Here is a 19,462-nt window from a genome sequence, read left to right as displayed (position 1 = left end):
AATGGAAAATGTAAAGGACCCCTGGACGGGGTCCAGTCAAAGAAGACTATAGGGTACAGTGCTCATCTTGCTTTCAGGCTGAGGGAGCCAATGTTTGTCCACAGACAGCTTTCCGGGTCATGTAGCCAGCATGACTAAACTGCTTCTGGCACAACGGGACACCGTGACGGAAACCAGAGTGCACGGAAATGCCGTTTACCTTCCCGTTGCTGCAGTACCTATTTGTCTACTTGCACTGGTGTGCTTTCGAACTGCTAGGTTGGCAGGAGCTGGGACAGAGCAACGGGCGCACCCTCCATCTAGGGGATTCGAACCGCCGACCTTCTGATCGGCAAGCCCAAGAGGCTCAGTGGCTTAGAACACAGTGCCACCCGCATCCCTATGAGTGTACCCTATGAGTCTGGCCCTCTGTATCACTGATCCGCTGCTGGGCAGGGAGAAGGGAGAAAGGAAATTAAATCCAGCTCCCTGGTGGTGCCAAACTGCTGGATGGTAACTGAAAGTTCCCAATCACATATGCAGGACCCAATCATTTTGCACAATTCCCTGACCTGATGAAATTATGGGTATGAAGAAGCGGGGTTTAGCCTTCAGGTGGCCCCTAGATGGATCGAAACGCCAAATTTAAAAAATGGCGATAAGTGCAGAGCAATATTATTATTTTTTTAATGGAAATGAAGTGGTTATAGATTCGCATTCTCTGTGTTCATAGGCATGTTTGCATTAATGACAGGAAATGAATATAATTTATGATTGCCCCCGCATGCCATCAGACTACATTTGTTTACCGATGAAGTCAATGAAAAATTAGTTTAGTCTTTTTCTCTCTTTTTTTCCTGACTGCTGTTTAGAACACTCAGGACTGTGTTTTCCTGCAGATCTGTCATGCCTAATGAATGTTGCTTCAGCCGTCAATCACGTACTCCAAAACCCTGTCACACTTTTTTTTTTCCAGTCACGAACCCATGACAGAAAAATAAACAAATAAATATAAAACTACACAACTCTTTTCATTGAGCAGCTATAGTATACAAGGAGTAGGGGTGGGAGCGGGGGCAGGGGGTGGGGATGAAAATAATCTCCTGGGAAGGTTAAAAGAGCCCAGGATAAATGATAATGTAAGTGCTGTGGACATAGCAAAGCAATAAAGGTGCACCAATTCTGGCCTTTTTTTAAAAAAAAGGGGGGGGAGTAATGCACCCTCACATACACACACAGTCCAGTGGAAAAAAAAAATTGGCAATATTAGTAGCCTCAAGGTGCAATTTCCTGGAGCTCAGAGATTGACAGGTCAGTACTAAATGCTGTTAATTTAACTAACTCCAAATTAATGGCAGAGTCTGCTCAGTCCGGACCCCTGAAAACACAGTTTCATTATGGACATGCTGGGAAAGACCTAAATATAGGCATTGACGGTCTCGAGCAAAATCTGTAGGCTTCGGTGTATTTTTAGCCACAGGTAAGGCGTCAAAATGTGTGTCATGGATTAATGGGCTTGGCAAGCCACTCGCTCTCCCCTCGCAAACAAACAAGCAAACAAAAACAAAAACGGACTGAGACCGTCCCATGAAAGAAGACAAAGGGCAGTTTCATAAGCCACTTGTGAAGTGCTCTTAGTGTATTAGCAGAGTGCTGATATTGGACAGGAGTGGGCCTTCAGTAGCAGCCAGCAAAGCAGACATAGCACAACCACGCATGTAAAATACAAGGATTTCATTTGTCTCTGGCTGTCAGTTTTCCCTCTCCCAGCCAGGGCTCAGCGAACTTCATTCGGCTTTCATTAGGATCCTGCAAGACCAAAAGCACAGTCCCAGGGCTCTAGATTCTGGATTTATTTATTTGTCTTATTTATTGTGCAGTTGCTCGAAGATCTCGTGTGGCTCGGTGCTATTAAAGGACAGAGAAACTCAAAGGTCACAATTTATTGCACAGCCCCATATCCCACTGAATTTTCAACTGGACAAATTAATTCACTGGTTAGCATTCACGCAGTGCTAACCGAGTGCTAGGTGCTGCTCACATCCAAAGGGGGCTTTCATTTGTGCACAGAAGACTTTTTGTGCAATCCGTTCAAAATATCGAAATCGCAGTGCATTTTGGGGACTATATTATACAGCCCATGGGTAGGCAACCTAAGGCCCGGGGGCCAGATGCGGCCCAATCGCCTTCTAAATCCAGCCTGTGGACGGTCTGGGAATCAGCGTGTTTTTACATGAGTAGAATGTGTCCTTTTATTTAAAATGCATATCTGGGTTATTTGTGGGGCATTCATTCTCCCCCCCCCTTAAAGTCCAGCCCCCCACAAGGTCTGAGGGACAGTGGACCGGCCCCCTGCTGAAAAAGTTTGCTGACCCCTGATATAGCCCTTTTTTTGGTGGGGAGCAATTTTAGAGCAAATGTAGCTACTAAAAAAGCAATAGGTGCATGGGTCTCCATTTGCAAGGTTCTGAAAAGCAAGCTTGACTGATGACACACACATCTATTATCCAGTTACAGCTAGAGCTGAATGGAATTTGTGCCCAATTTTCAAGCTGTTTTTTTAAAAAATAATAATAACCTGTAACTGGATAATAGATACAGTGGTCCTCGGGTTAAGTACTTAATTCGTTCCAGAGGTCCGTACTTAACCTGAAACTGTTCTTAACCTGAGATACCACCTTAGCTAATGGGGCCTCCCTATGCCGCTGTGCCGTCGCCACGTGATTTCTGTTCTCATCCTGAAGCAAAGTTCTTAACCTGGGTTTCTGGGTTAGTGGAGTCTGTAACCTGAAGCGTATGTAACCTGAAGCGTACATAACCCGAGGTACCACTGTACCTCAAAGTAAGTATGTTTGCATAAATATCCTAAGGCATGATTTACAAGTTAGCCTCTGTTTTTCCGCTCATGTTAATGGGGTTTAAACATGGGCCACAGGGCTCTGAATCTCCAGGGACTGTACCCTCTGCGCATCATGCTTGGGCCCTGCCACAGGACATCTTTCTCTCCGTAATGCCAATTGTCATACGCAAGTCCTCATGCACCTTATGCCTTGACACAACTCCCCACTCTGCTTGCCTGACCCTTTTCTGTACAATTCAGCTACAGCACGCATTCTACCATACTTACAGTGAGGACTCTCTTTGGCCCCAGCCTTCAAAAGAATCTTGGCAATAGGCACATTATTTGTCAGGATGGCGATGTCCAGCGCAGTTAGCCCCTCGCTGTTAGGAGTGTTGAGATCCAGCTCCTCGGGTGTGTATTGATAGAGGAGAATCTGGACAGCGTCCATGTCTTGCTGCTCCACAGCTTCCAGCATGGCTTCACAGCACTGAAAGTTCTGTTCATCCACATGAGATTTTTTTTTTTTTTTTTAAAAATAAACAACACAAAAGCTGTCAACATAACTGTGCATCTTAGCATCTCTTCTCACATTTTTACTTTCATTTTTTCAATCATAAGCTCACAGAAACACACACACACTCTTAAAATAAGGAAGCAGAACCTTTTTCAACCTGAGAGTGATGTTCCTCCATGATACAGCTTTTTTGGGCAGGTAGAACTGTTACCTTTGTACAGTAGTGGAGCTGTGGTCTAAACCACTGAGCCTCTTGGGCTTGCTGCTCAGAAGGTCGGCGGTTTGAATCCCCATGACGGGGTGAGCTCCCATTGCTTTGTCCCAGCTCCTGCCAACCTAGAAGTTTGAAAGTACGCCAGTGCAAGTGGATAAATAGGTACCCCTGCGGTGGGAAGGAAACAGCGTTTCTGAGCACTATGGCTTCAGTCACGGTGTTCTGTTGTGCCAGAAGCGGTTTAGTCTGCTGGCCACAGGACCCGGAAAGCTGTCCATGGACGAACGCCTGCTCCTTCAGCCAGAAAGTGAGATGAGTGCTGCAGCCCCATGGTTGCCTTTCACTGGACCTAACCTTTACCTTTTTACCTTATAGTAGTTTACATTCCACCCTCTCCAAAGGTTTCTATTTGCACAAACACCTTTCCACCAACATTAGGAGTCAACTCCTAGGGGCTGTTGGGGCTTTGGCCCACACAATAAAAAAATTGAGGGGGCTGCCCCCCCAAGTTAATGGGCATTGCCATTCGAATGTTGTGTGTGCACCACATTGTGAGATCAACTATGTGGGTCAGGGCTTTCCTGGCCCCTCCCAGTATTTTATTCAAGTTGGCACCCCTGCCACCAACCCAGAGCAGGAAGAATTGCTACAGATAAACAACGTATTCCAGCCAAACAAAGCATGTGAGCAGGGTGCTGAGGACCAGAATCAGTGAGGAGTATGGTTAGGGAAAAGAGGTGTGGCCGGTGGAAAATCCTGAGGGGAGAATAGACTGGAGGGCAGGATTTGACCAGTGGACCTGAGGTTCCCCACCCTAGAACTAAAGTATCACCAGCCCCAAGCAGTGCTGGTTGTATTATACTAACACAGAGAAGCATGTTTGGGAAGTGGTGATATAGTTTTGCGCGCTCTCTCTCTCTCTCTCTCTCTCTCTCTCTCTCTCTCTCTCTGTGTGTGTGTATGTGTGTGTGTGTGAGAGAGAGAGAGAGAGAGAGAGAGAGAAGCCATTATTAGGGGAGATGCGTCCTGCAGGGCTGGCAAACATCAGAAAAGACAACCATGGGAGGAGTGTGTGTGTTTTAAATTCAAAATGGCGCAACTGATGGTTTATTTATCTCTCCACGGCTAACAATGCAAAATACCATAGTCATAATCAAAGGGGTAGGATAAAACGTTTAATATCCAAGGTGTTTCGGACTTCTTGGGTTCTTCACGAAGTAGTTTCAAATACAGAAGTTCAACAGCCTGAACTGTTAAAATAAAATAAAGGATCAATATCGGAACGGATGCATTTGGACTAAATAAGAGTTTTGGAGCAGGACAAATGAAGAACAGCAACCCCCGAAAACCATTGGAAGTTAAACAAAATTGTTTAATTTGGTATTGAATAATTGGCTTCTTTAATTGTATTGTAATTTGGTATTGTATTAATGTGGCTTTTATTGGATTGTTATAAATTAAAATTAATAAAAATTATTATACAATAAATAAAGAAATCAGATACAGAAATTCAGTCTCTTTTTCTACTTAGAATCATAGAATCATAGAATCATAGAGTTGGAAGAGACCACAAGGGCCATCGAGTCCAACCCCCTGCCAAGCAGGAAACACCATCAGAGTACTCCTGACATATGGTCGTCAAGCCTCTGCTTAAAGACCTCCAAAGAAGGAGACTCCACCACACTCCTTGGCAGCAAATTCCACTGTCGAACAGCTCTCACTGTCAGGAAGTTCTTCCTAATGTTTAGGTGGAATCTTCTTTCTTGTAGTTTGGATCCATTGCTCCGTGTCCGCTTTTCTGGAGCAGCAGAAAACAACCTTTCTCCCTCCTCTATGTGACATCCTTTTATATATTTGAACATGGCTATCATATCACCCCTTAACCTCCTCTTCTCCAGGCTAAACATGCCCAGCTCCCTTAGCCGTTCCTCATAAGGCATTGTTTCCAGGCCTTTGACCATTTTGGTTGCCCTCCTCTGGACACGTTCCAGTTTGTCAGTGTCCTTCTTGAACTGTGGTGCCCAGAGCTGGACACAGTACTCCAGGTGAGGTCTGACCAGAGCAGAATATAGTGGCACTATTACTTCCCTTGATCTAGATGCTATACTCCTATTGATGCAGCCCAGAATTGCATTGGCTTTTTTAGCTGCCGCATCACACTGTTGGCTCATGTCAAGCTTGTGGTCAACCAAGACTCCTAGATCCTTTTCACATGTACTGCTCTCAAGCCAGGTGTCCCCCATCTTGTATTTGTGCCTCTCATTTTTTTTGCCCAAGTGCAATACTTTACATTTCTCCCTGTTAAAATTCATCTTGTTTGTTTGGGCCCAGTTCTCTAATCTGTCAAGGTCGTTTTGAAGTGTGATCCTGTCCTCTGGGGTGTTAGCCACCCCTCCCAGTTTGGTGTCATCTGCAAATTTGATCAGGATGCCCTTGAGTCCATCATCCAAGTCGTTGATAAAGATGTTGAATAAGACCGGGCCCAAGACAGAACCCTGTGGCACCCCACTAGTCACTCTTCTCCAGGATGAAGAAGAACCATTGATGAGCACCCTTTGGGTTCGGTCAGTCAGCCAGTTACAAATCCACTGAGTGGTAGCATACTTCTTTCTCTTTTCTTCTGTACCCATGACTGTGTTTGAAATTTGTATTGTTAGCTGTCCCGGGCTACCACTGGGATGAAGGGCAGAAGAACAGGGAGATAAATAGAGACTTGCACCATTGGCTCAGCTATTAAACTTTTTTTTTCTTCCACTCCTTTGCTTCCTGACCCCTCCCTCACTGAATTTGCCTGGGGGGTTCTCCTTTTTGATGCAGTCTCAATCATGATCGATGATAAAATATCATAAAACATCACATCAAATCCGGATATAAAAGCATAACAAAACAGCAACTGTAAAATTAGCAAAATTATCCGTTACAGCCCAAACAGAAAGGTTTTTGTCACACTTGGGGGGGGGATTAAGTGTCATTTGGAAGGGGGTTGGAGATTTGCCTGAATATGGAAGACCTTTAAAATGTGGAGGGGGAACATTTAGAATCCTTTCCACAAGGCTTTCTCCTTTTCAGAGCTCTGCCCTAAACATGTGAGAGTCTTGCATGTGCATCTCTTAGTCCTCCACATTTTAAGTCTTCATCTCTTCAGGCAAAGCCTGATTAGGGCTTTTATTTCATCATGTTCAGGTCACTTTAATCTCTGGTTCACCTCCATCTTATGAATCAGAGACTGAATCAGGTTTGGGGCTTTTATGATGAGATATGTCACCTCTGTGATGCCTATTCAGTCTTAACAATATTCCTAAATTATTGGTCTTAACAGCAGCCTGTTGGAGTGAATTCTGCATTATCTTGCATAATTCATTTTTTTATTATTACAAAACAGCAAAAACCCACACACCACCACTTCTAGGTCTCTGGGTGAGAGATGCCCCGAAATGACTGGAAAAAGCCTTATATCATGTTTTATTATTCACTTTGAAATACATTTACTGGGCAGTTCAAAGGGTTTTTATCAATTTAAGCAAATCTGATCTTCTGTGGGTTGAACAGCTGAGATCTCTTGAGTTTGTATAGAAGCAGAGGAGATAGAAAAAAAAGGAAAGCAAGGATCTGATATTCCAGGTCAAACTATTGCTGATGTTAAATATGTCTTTGCAGTTAATATGTGGGCTTTTAAAACTGCAAGTTGCATCACCGGGGGGAGCTGATAGTTAATGGAATCAGAGCAGGGATAGGGGGAACGGTTATTTTGACCCTTTCTTTTTGTGGTCCTGAGGAAAATCCTTCTTCTAAACCAGCAGTTGCTTTGGGAATAAGTTCCCCATTGTCTCAAAAGTTAGCGCTAGCTTTACCTCTGTACAAGTAGGCTAGTTTATACATGCCCTCACACACCTCCATCCTCCATCCGGACAAGCAAATGACTATATTATAACAATATAATCCCACTCACCTGTCAAACGTGGCTCATGAAGGTGTGGGGAAGATAAAGATATGGCCCACTGGTCAGATTCAGCTTCCCACTCCCAGTTTACCCATTTATGTGAAGGGAAGAACAAATGGGCTGTACACACTGATGTTAAACACATGCAGAGGAAGTTTTATTAAGCCACACTGTTCTTAACTTATTATTCCATGCTGTTGTGGCCAGCATGGTCTCATCGCTCCAAAGGTAAAGGACCCCTGGATGGTTAAGTCCAGTCAATGATGACTATGTGGCTGTGGTGCTCATCTTGGTTTCACGCTGAGGGAGCCGGTGTTTGTCCACAAACAGTTTCTGGGTCATGTGACCAGCATGTTGTTGTTTAGTCGTGTCCGACTCTTCGTGACCCCATGGACCAAAGCACGCCAGGCACTCCTGTCTTCCACAGCCTCCTGCAGTTTGGTCAAACTCATGCTGGTAGCTTCGAGAACACTGTCCAACCATCTCGTCCTCTGTTGTCCCCTTCTCCTTGTGCCCTCCATCTTTCCCAGCATCAGGGTCTTTTCCAGGGAGTCTTCTCTTCTCATGAGGTGGCCAAAGTATTGGAGTCTCAGCTTCAGGATCTGTCCTTCCAGTGAGCACTCAGGGCTGATTTCCTTAACAATGGATCGGTTTGATCTTCTTGCAGTCCATGGGACTCTCAAGAGTCTCCTCCAGCACCAGTGACCAGCATGACTAAACCGCTATTGACGCACGGAGCAATAGTGACAAGTACGTGATAGGGTGAGCTCCCGTTGCTCTGTCCCAGCTTCTGCCAACCTAGCAGTTCAAAAGCATAGCAGTGCAAGTAGATAAATAGGTACTGCCACGGGTGGAAGGTAAACGGCATTTCCATGCGGTCTGTTGTCCTGCACAGTGTTCTGTTGTGGCAGAAGCGGTTTAGTCATGATGGCCACATGAACTGGAAAGCTGTCTGTGGACAAACGCCGGCTCCCTTGGCCTGAAAGCGAGATGAGCACCGCATGCCATATTTGCCTTTGACCAGACTTAACTGTCCAGGGTCCTTTACCTTTACCTTTTTTATAGTTCCAAAGCATCCAGAAAATAAATGCAGGTTGAACAGCAAAGGATGGGGATGGAGGTACTAGCAGCCACACAAGGGACTGTTCAAGCCCATAAAAGAACGATCAAATATTCCTGTTCGCAACAGCTAAGTACACGAGCGAGGCAGAAAAGGACAAGGCTTAGGCAGTGAAGAAACACATCATCTTTTAATTCAACAGGAGAGACGCAGGTGCAGAAATATAATATGGCCTGCAGGTTTTTGTTTACAAGAACATCTTTCTAATGCTCTGCAGTAGTACCTTGCCAAGTTCTGCAGAATTCCTTTTCAGTATCCCTTTGTGATAATTAGCTAGTAGCACTGTTCTAGTTTTGGAAGAAAAAAGGAGAGAATTATTTCCACAGCAAGGCCCAGCTGAGGTTGAGCATGTTGGGAGCTCTGTGGGAAGATTGCGACAATATTGTCTGGCCAAACAAAGTTGGTTCTACTGTGGACAAACTAGGCCAAATAATTTCCCCTCATATGCCCTTGCTTCACAACGAGAAGAATGGCATCTTCATGTTGGCTTAATTGGCTTTAGGGTACTGTGTTGTGCCAGTGAATTTCCTATCCTGAGGAGAAGTGACTCCGTCTGTTTACCCCACGAGCATGTGATGTTGGGAGTGGGATCAGATAAGAGTGGAAATAATAATAATAATAATAATAATAATAATAATAATAATAATAATAATTTATTTATTTATTTATACCCCACCCATTTGGCTGGGTTTCCCCAGCCACTCTGGGCGGCTTCCAATAGAATATTAAAATACAATAACCTATTAAACATTAAAAGCTTCCCTAAACAGGGCTGCCTGCAGATGTCTTCTAAAAGTCTGGTAGTTGTTGTTCTCTTTGACATCTGGTGGGAGGGCATTCCACAGGGAGGGCGCCACTACCGAGAAGGCCCTCTGCCTAGTTCCCTGTAACTTGGCTTCTTGCAGTGAGGGAACCGCCAGAAGGCCCTCAGCACTGGACCTCAGTGTCCAGGCAGAACGATGGAGGTGGAGATGCTCCTTCAGGTTTATGTTTCTTGTCATTTCTGAGCATCTAAATTCAACAAATTAAGGGACTGTATATGGGATGCTGTGAGTTGTGGGTAAAAATAATGGGGATCTGGGAGGCAACTGTGCAGTTGAGAAGGTAAGGAGATGGTGTTTGGGTGGATTTCCATACCGGAGATGGCAACTAAAGCACAGCAAGACAGCTTGCAGAACCAGGCATCAGGTTTCCCATAACCCAACCCATATAAACAAGAGACCAACAAGACTGGTTTTGTGTCAAAACAGACCACAATTTTACTGACTACAGATGAAAGAAGTTTGGCTTGGGCGTGGGAGAATCTAAATACTTCTGGCCCGCCAACCAGAAGTGATATGTGGCCAATCCAGGCAAGGGTTCCTAAGACTTACATCAAATAGGGTGACCCCCGCAGGGACTGCCATTTGGGGGAGTGCCTTTGGCCCTGGCTCTGCCTGGGCACACAGACATGGCCACTCCCCCCCCCAGATCCCTTTAACACAGCCTTTTTCAACCTGTGGGTCCCCAGGTGTTGTTGAACTACAACTCCCATCACCCCTAGCTAGCAAGGCCAGAGCTCAGGGATGATGGGAGTTGTAGTCCAACAACATCTGGGGACCCACAGGTTGAGAACCACTGCTTTAACAGGATACCCCAGAATTTGGAGGGTCAGGCAGAAACTACAACAACCTCTCCATCCAAAACAAAGGATTGTTTTGGAAAATGGCAGAAGGATATTTCCAAGTTCGTTTGGCAGGGCAAAAAGCCCCGAATAAAGTTTAAAATACTAACGGATGCGAAAGAAAGAGGGGGGTTTGCCCTGCCAGACCTGAGGTTATATTATGAATCTGCAGCCTTCTGCTGGTTGAAAGATTGGATTTTGTTGGAGAACACTGATGTCCTAGATCTGGAAATAATTGAAAAAATTGGAGACAATTGGAGGTTGCAGAGCTTGGAAAAACTAAAAAACAAGGTGCGAGATTGGTTGCATTATGCTCAAATTCAGGAGGTTTTCAAAGTGGATAAAAAGGTTGGGTTCCAGGTGGAAAAATCGAAACTAGAGACAGAACTGTTAGAACCAAAAAACAAATTACTTTTGAGAATGTATAACTTGCTGCTTAAATGGAATACACAAGATGAGACAGTTAAATCCGCCATGATAAAATGGGCGCAGGACATTGGGCATAACATTATGTTTGAAGACTGGGAAAGGTTATGGAACACCGGAATGAAATTTACGGCATGTAGTGCCTTGAAAGAAAATATTATGAAAATTGTATACCGGTGGTACATGACCCCAGTCAAGCTTGCTAAGATATATCACCTGTCTGATAATAAATGCTGGAAATGTAAAGAGGCGGAAGGGACATTCTTTCACCTCTGGTGGACTTGCCGAAAAGTGAAGGCCTTCTGGGAGATAATTTATAACGAGTTAAAAAAGGTATTTAGATATACTCTACCCAAGAAACCGGAAGCCTTTCTTCTGGGCATTGTGGACCAGAAAGTGTTAAAGAAAGATAGAACCTTTTTTATGTATGCTACCACAGCAGCAAGGATCCTGATCGCAAAGTATTGGAAGACACAAGATCTACCCACGCTGGAGGAATGGCAGACGCAGTTGATGGACTACATGGAACTGGCTGAAATGACTGGCAGAATCCGAGACTTGGGAGAAGAAACAATGGAGGAGGACTGGAAAAAATTTAAGGACTATTTGCAAAAACATTATAAGCTGTATGAATGTTAAGAAATTGCATTTTTTAGGAAATGCTAGCTTCAGCAACCGTAATTAATGAAATGAAAACTAAGGTAACAAGAAGTTGGAGGTGGAATTATGAAATAACTTTATTGTGGTTAATTCAAAACATATGGGAACTGGGATACAACACTTTGAAAAGTGGTAACACGATAAAATGGAAGATACAATAAGCTGTGAAACAAGTTAACAAATTGCTGATGTTTTATAATATAAAGAATGCAGGGTCCGGTAGATGTGGGGAAGTCCGTTAGATTTGCTGAAAAAAGGAATATGGAAATATGAAATTTTTCTATTCTATTTCTGTTATCTGCTTTCTACTTTTCTGTCTTTTTTTCTGTATTTCATAAACTCAATAAAAAATATTTTAAAAAAACAAAAAACAAAACAAAGGATTGCCCCTATGCCCAAGCCCAGTAGTGACGATTGCTATGAGGTAGGCAAAACCACTGGATGAGATCCAGTTAGCCTGGTGGGGAAATTCCTACCTTAAGGAATGGCAACCACCGTAGCCACAGCAATGTCAATGACTATCAACTTAAACCGAGGGTGGGTGGGTGGGGAAACTTGGCGAAGGAACAAACAGGTGCAGGCAAGGGGCGGATCTGAGGGAAGCCTACCTGCTCCATCAGCTCCACCCCCTGGCACAGCCCAAGTCCCAACCTGCATCCCCATTTGCCAAAGCAGGCTGCAGGCTAGTATCCGGTTTCTGATAGGCGGTCGGAGTTTATGCCCCCTCCGCCTATCAGGAAGGGCATTGAAGTTCCAGTTCCCTCATCGGAGTCTCAGCAAAGCCTCTGCCATCCCACAACACCCACTACACCAAGAGGGGTGAGAGGACTTCTTGAATCCTGAGGAGTGGAAGGAGGATATGGGAGAACCGAAGAATGTTTCAACACATGTTGCTCAGGCAGGAGCAGACAACAGCTTTTGCTTGTGAAACATGCCGTCTCCATCTGATGTTGGGCTTCAGGATGCAGAGGTCTATGATAGTGCATGCTCAAAAATGGGTGGTGGTGAGCAAGCATCAGCCCACTCCTGAAGGCCCTCTTTCCCCAAAGGTTTCCCATGGTAGGTTGATGTTTCTCTGCCAAGCAACTGTTTTGAGGCACAACCTTTTGAAATCAGCAGAGACACAATGTCTCCACTAATTTCAACAGGCAGGCTTTAAAGAGCCTGCAGCCTTCAGGGATTCGTGAGCACACTTTGTGAGCACTCGCATAGGCCCTTGAGGTTTCCTAAGCAATTGAAAGAATCTATGCAAATCCCTGATGGTGTTTTGAGGCAACCAGAGGTGTGCTCATCAGGGCTGGCTTAAGACCTTTAGAGTCGCCAACCACTTAAAAGATTTGGGTGCCCCCCTATACATCTAGTTCAAAATATAAACAATAATAAATTGTAAATAAAATTTTATCCCCCTCCATGAAACAAAACTTAGGGTAATCTTATGAAACACATCTGCTTCTATACTTAGTAGAGATAAGGTAGGGTTAGGCAACCTAAGGCCTGGGGGTCGGATCCAGCCCAATCACCTTCTAAATCCTGCAGATGGTCCAGGAATCGGTGTGTTTTTACATGAGTAGAACGTGTGCTTTTATCTAAAATGCATCTCTGGATTATTTGCGGGGCATAGGAATTTGTACATAATTTTTTTCAAAATATAGTTCAGCCCACCACATGGTCTGAGAGACGGTGGACCAGCCCACAGCTGAAAAAGGTTGCTGACCCCTGAGACAAGGTATCCAGCCTGCCTTGTTGTATGGAGGTTCTGTTGGGATTTTTGATATACTTCCAACTAAGAAAACGAATGCTCAGCTGGGTAATCTGTGACCACTAATATTGAAAATCTGGCAATGGAAAATTTCTGTGGTGATCCCCTTCCCTTGATGCCTTAAGCACTTGATTATTTTGCTTAATGGTTAATTCAGTCCCAGTGCTCATCCATCCCTCATGCCATTCCCTGCAGGTGTCTCGCATGTTAAAGGGGCTTGCTAAAACAAAAACAAACAAAACACAGGGGCAACTTAACATGGTGAAGCTTGTGGCTAGTCATTTCTAGGCTAGAAAAGGGAGTTTCAGTGTGTGTGTGGGGGAATCAAAGACAGGAGCCATCCTCTACTCCAAAGTTGAGGCCCAAGCCAATGTTCTGCCCCGCTCAGCCTCAGTCCTCTGTGTTGGTGGAGGCAAATGAGCAGTTACAGGGCAGCAAGTGAGACCATGAGTGGAATTGATGCAACATGGGTACGGGAATGTTCAGGGAGGCAGGAGAGAATATATTGTTCAATAATATCCTTTCTAACTTGCGCTAGCAAGTTCTATAACTTAGCAGAGTTTTACATTCCCCTTTTAAATGCACAGCAGGTATTTGGTTGCAGGCTTGTTTAAGCCTCTTAATATTCCTGGTAAAGGTAAAGGTACCTCTGACTGTTAGGGCCAGTCACGACAGACTCTGGGGTTACGGTGCTTATCTTGCTTTGTTGTCCGAGGGAGCCGGCGTACAGCTTCTGAGTCATGTGGCCAGCATGACTAAGCCTCTTCTGGCGAACCAGAGCAGTGCACGGAAACGCTGTTTACCTTCCTGCACCTATTTAGCTACTTGCACTTTGATGTGATTTCGAACTGCTAGGTTGGCAGGAGCAGGAAGTCCACTCACACATTCAGTTCACAGATGGATCCCCTGAAGGCAGACTTAGTTACAAAGGATATGCATGTGGATCCATCCTATATGGGAATAGTCCCTTTGTCCTCTGTTGGCTGAAATCCACCAGAGCATCTCTAGCTAAAAAGCTGCCGGTCCAACGATGGAGGAAGTCGAAGACAGAGGAAATAAAGAGAGTGTGCTGTGTGCCTTGCCCTTTTGTTACCTGGGCAGGTAAGGTCACGCCCACTGCTAATCACATGCAAAGGAAGTATGTCCCAGCCCAGGAGGAAACAGGAAGTTCTGACTGGCTGGACCAAACATCCCCTTGCATGTCCACTCTAGGAAAACAAGGAATGCTGTACAGTGGTACCTCGGGTTAAGAACTTAATTCGTTCTGGAGGTCCGTTCTGGAGCGCCGCCGCACAATTTCTGTTCTCATCCTGAAGCAAAGTTCTTAACCCAAGGTACTATTTCTGGGTTAGCAGAGTCTGTAACCTGAAGCGTCTGTAACCTGAAGTGTCTGTAACCCGAGGTACCACTGTACTTGTACTTATGTATCACATCCCACAATGGGAACCCAGTAAACTTCAACATGTCTAAAATTATTCATAGGTATATAAAAAGATCAAAAGAGAGACGGACCCTCTTAGCATCTACTTTTTCTGTATTTTTTCTTGCCTATCTTTTTCCCCACTGTATCTACTATAAATAGATACATTTGCATGGCTGTTTTCGACAGTCTGTCAAAAGATTCTCAATTCAAACTCACACTCTTTTTGGGGGGGGGGGCTTTCCATGTGGGTTGGTTTCAGGCTTTCCTTTGAGAACTTGAACTATAACTTTGGGAACTCAAAACATTTGTTTTCACCCCAGCAGTATCCTTTCGGGATAGAATACACAGAGATGAATAATAATACTGCTATTATTATTATTAATAATAATAACAGCAGTAACATTCCTCTTCCTCCTCCAACAATAAATGTCTTATCTCACACAGAATACATGGGAGTGGCTACATTTTTATGTGGCAAACAGGGATGAGAAGGCAGGACAAGTATCAGAATATGGACCCAAACCTGAGAGGTTCTCACAAGGGCAGAAGGCTTTCCAGAACAGATCTCAACTAAACAACAACATGCTGGTCACATGACCCAGAAACTCCCTCAGCCTGAAACCAAGATGAGCACCACAACCACATAGTCATCATTAAGGTGCTACTGGAAGGAAATTTTGTTGTTGTTTAGTTGTTTAGTTGTGTCCGACTCTTTGTGACCCCATGGACCAGAGCACGTCAGGCACTCCTGTCTTCCACAGCCTCCTGCAGTTTGGTCAAACTCATGCTGGTAGCTTCGAGAACACTGTCCAACCATCTCATCCTCTGTCGTCCCCTTCTCCTTGTGCCTTCCATCTTTCCCAACATCAGGGTCTTTTCCAAGGAGTCTTCTCTTCTCATGAGGTGGCCAAAGTATTGGAGCCTCAGCTTCAGGATCTGTCCTTCCAGTGAGCACTCAGGGCTGATTTTCTTCAGAATGGATACGCTTGATCTTCTTGCAGTCCATGGGACTCTCAAGAGTCTCCTCCAGGACCATAATTCAAAAAGCATCAATTCTTCGGCCAATCACCCAATCCCACCACCCTTCTGAGTAATACCCCTCCCCACCTTCTCACTATATAGAAGGGTCTGGTGACTTCTTTTTCAGTGTATCTGAAGAAGTGTGCATGCACACAAAAGCTCATACCTAGAACTAACTTAGTTGGTCTTTAAGGTGCTACTGGAAGGAATTTTTTTTATTTTGTTTTGACTATGGCAGACCAACACGGCTACCTATCTGTAACTGAGACAGACCTAGCTAGCACTATCTTGAGATGCCCATTGGCTGACAGAATCAACTGAAAGATAACATTTTAAAACCCTGATGCTGAAATTCAGCAATTTGATACTGAATGGGCATTTTGGTTTTTATTCGAAAGCTTGTAGTTTATTGTGATGCAGTTGGATTTGGATACTGGCGATTATTTGAGGGGAAGAGTCAACCTGAAAAGAAATTGCGAGCATAAATGACTCCATCTATAATCAGAGCTAGTCTTCCCTTTTGGGATTGGGTCCGGTAAAGAAAAGAAGGTAGGCAGGTCACAGTGACCAAAAACCATTATCGACTTCTAATGTGTTTTCCTAGGTTGAAGGAAATAAAATGGTTGGGTCTTAGTCTGTGATTAGAACTATAGCACAAAATAAATTCTTACAGCGTCCTGGCAGAAAGATAAAATATTCCGTTGGTATTTACACCCTCCCACAATCCTCCTAAAAGGAGGAACAAAATGGAACAAGACACATTTTAGATGTGTGTGAGTGTGAAAATTGCAAGGAATGTGCATCTCCACCGAGATTCCAATTTAGTATCTTTTCTAAGAACTGAACTGACACAAAATCAACATTATGTGAAAATAAAACAAATAAAGACAAACGTGTCGTTTACACAAACTGTCATTACAGATGGCGGGTTTGGGATCTTATAGTCAAATCTCCCCTCTTTCACTATCCTTATATAAATAAATAAATAATAAATAAACTTTTATTTATATCCCACCCTCCCCAGCCAAAGTCGGGCTCAGGGCAGCTAACATCAGATATATAACATTGGTATAAAATCAAACAATAATTAAATTATCTCCTAAAAACAGGTCAAAATGAAATTAAAGTCTAATTAGATGGCTTTCTGCAGCGTTAGGGTTGGGAATAGTAAATGCTCATCGGCTCAACTGTCTACGCTGATCTTATATAGGCCTGTGAGAATGCTGGGAGGCCTCTTTCATACTAGTTCTTATACAAAAAGAGAAGGGGAGTGTCAGGCTGAGCCCTGACCAAAGGCCTGGTGGAACAACTCCATCTTGCAGGCCTTGCGGAAAGATGTTAAATCCTGCAGGGCCCTGATCTCTTGTGGCAGAGCGTTCCACAAGGCCGGGGCCAAGGCTGAAAAGGCCCTGGCCTTGGTTGAGGCCAGCCCAATCTCTCTGAGGCCTGGGATCTCCAAGGTGTTATTATTTGCAGACCGTAAAGTCCTCCGTGGAGCGCACCAGGAGGGGCGGTGCCATAGGTACAAGGGTCCTAGGCTGTATAGGGCTTTAAAGGTTAAAACCAGCACCTTAAACCTGATCCTGTACTCCACTGGGAGCCAGTGCAGCATGATCTAGCCTTTTTTCTTTAGTACGTGACAGGGTTTAAGAAATTAATTACAGAATCCCATGCTTGCATAGTCAAATGGCACAGCTCAGGAAAATTTGTATCCTTCTCAATCGTTTGAGTGAATTATGTAAAAGAAATGAATTCTTGCATGCAGTGACAGGTGGTGCCCCCTAGACCTAATGGAGCAGCTAAGAGGTCATGGGGACAATTATTATTATTATTATTATTATTATTATTATTATTATTATTATTATTAATAGTGAAGTCACAGGAGTATGGCCAAGCTGTTCTGGTTTTCTCCCCATCTCCCTCTCTTGCAAAGCTGCTGTGAACTTTGAAGATTTGCATTTTTACAAATACTTAGTACCTAACTAAGCTATGTGCTATGGTGATAGTTATGAGATACAAAACAATCCACACACGCACACATACTTAGGGTGGTATTCAAGTAAATTTTGCTGTGGGTAGACTCACTGAAATGAATGACTCAGTAAAGTAAAGGTAAAGGGACCCCTGACCATTAGGTCCATTCATGACCGACTCTGGGGTTGCGGTGCTCATCTCGCTTTATTGGCCGAGGGAGCCGGCATACAGCTTCTGGGTCATGTGGCCAGCATGACTAAGCCGCTTCTGGCGAACCAGAGCAGCACATGGAAACACCGTTTACCTTCCCGCCAGAGCGGTACCTATTTATCTACTTGCACTTTGATGTGCTTTCGAACTGCTAGGTTGGCAGGAGCAGGGACCGAGCAATGGGAGCTCACCCCATCGTGGGGATTCAAACCGCCGACCTTCTGATCGGCAAGTCCTAGGCTCTGTGGTTTAGCCCACAGTGCCACCCGTGTCCCGAATGACTCGGTAGGGCCATTAATTTAAACGGGCTACCTATGAGCCAGTGTGGTGTAGTGGTTAAGAGCAGTGGACTCGTAATCTGGTGAACCGGGTTCGCATCTCCGCTCCTCCACATGCAGCTGCTGGGTGACCTTGGGCCAGTCACACTTCTCTGAAGTCTCTCAGCCTCACTCACCTCACAGAGTGTTTGTTGTGGGGGAGGAAGGGAAAGGAGCTTGTTAGCCACTTCGAGACTCCTTCGGGTAGTGATAAAGCGGGATATCAAATCCAAACTCCTCCTATATTGTGCTCTGATCATCATCTTAATGGTAATGATGATAACAAAGCATTTGTGCAGCAATCCTAAGTTGAATGAGGATGATATTGTGAGAGGAGGATAAGGATGGGATCACAAAAGCATTCAGCAAAATAGTATACTCCTGCAATGATGATGATGGATGTCAGGGTTTTAGGGAGAGAGGAGACAGAGAGCGAGGGCGAGGAGGAAGAGGACGACAACGAGCCGAGGTTGTCCCAAAGTCCGTCTAGCGAATCAGAGGATTCCCAGAAGGGAGCCCCCCTGGTCAGGCCAAGGGGCAATAGAGAGGGAAGCAGTCAGAAAGAGGGGAACGAAGAGGGAATCCCCAGTGGGAGTGGCAAAGCGGGACCAGCTCCCCCGTCGGAAAGGAGTGGAGGGGGGGGAGTTGCCAGTGTGTCAGAAAGAGCAGGACAGGAAGGAGGAAGGGGGAGGAGTTCGGAGCAAGACGTCCTGCCTGAAAGGGAGGAGTGTAGTACCGAGAGCAGCGTAACTGTAGAAAGGAAGGTCAGAGGCAACGTACGCGCGCCAAGTTCAAATATAGAGGCGCGCGGAAATGAGGAGAGCTCTGAGGAGGAGCCTGGTGCCAAAGCACGAAGGAGGGGGGAGCAGGCGGGAGAAGACTCAGCCTCTGGGGAGTCCCGGAAAGAGGGAAGACAGGGGGGCAGGAAGACCCTGCGGAAAAGGAAAGAGAGGAAAAGGTGGAGCAGTACAAGCCTCTTAAATTGGTGCAGGGGAGGGACGGACTCAGAGGGGACTTCTAACATCTAAGGGTAACAGATGCGGAGCCACGGAGTTTGGATGTAATGACAACAATGATCTTCAATAAAACCTTTTGTATATAGCTTGGACTGGACTTTGGTCTCTTGTGAGCTGGGACCCAGGGTGGCTCTGACAATAACCATGATGATGTTGATGAGACTGGTAACATCAACACATCCTCCAAAGTAAATGGGGAACTGAGCAACACATACTGCCCAATTTGCCTTGCATCTCAGGTTCTGCAAATGTTAAAAACTTGCTTGCTTGCTCGATCTTTTTAAAGAGATCTGGGAATCATGGTTCATCAGAGGGGGGCAGCCTTCTTGCCCCCTCTCGATGTCCATGCTCTATAGCTGCCAGTGGCGTAGCGTGTGGGGTGCAG

The 19,462-nt window shown here is 44.9% G+C and overlaps 1 protein-coding gene across 5 annotated transcripts in view; it reads right to left on the bottom strand.

The window, feature by feature from the left end:
• Positions 1 to 19,462, bottom strand: part of ANKFN1 (ankyrin repeat and fibronectin type III domain containing 1) — a 281,459-nt gene that overhangs the window by 97,675 nt on the left and 164,322 nt on the right. For all 5 annotated transcript variants that reach the window (XM_081849564.1, XM_081849563.1, XM_081849562.1 and 2 more), the window contains one exon: positions 3,107 to 3,317. In XM_081849564.1, the coding sequence (XP_081705690.1) occupies positions 3,107 to 3,317 (211 nt within the window). The remainder of the gene's footprint in view (positions 1 to 3,106; positions 3,318 to 19,462) is intronic.

The sequence above is a fragment of the Podarcis erhardii genome (genome assembly GCF_964252035.2).
Source record: "Podarcis erhardii genome assembly, chromosome: 2".
Classification (NCBI taxonomy): domain Eukaryota; kingdom Metazoa; phylum Chordata; class Lepidosauria; order Squamata; family Lacertidae; genus Podarcis; species Podarcis erhardii.
Note: the sequence above shows the minus strand (reverse complement) of the source record. Positions and strands in the feature narration are given on the sequence as shown.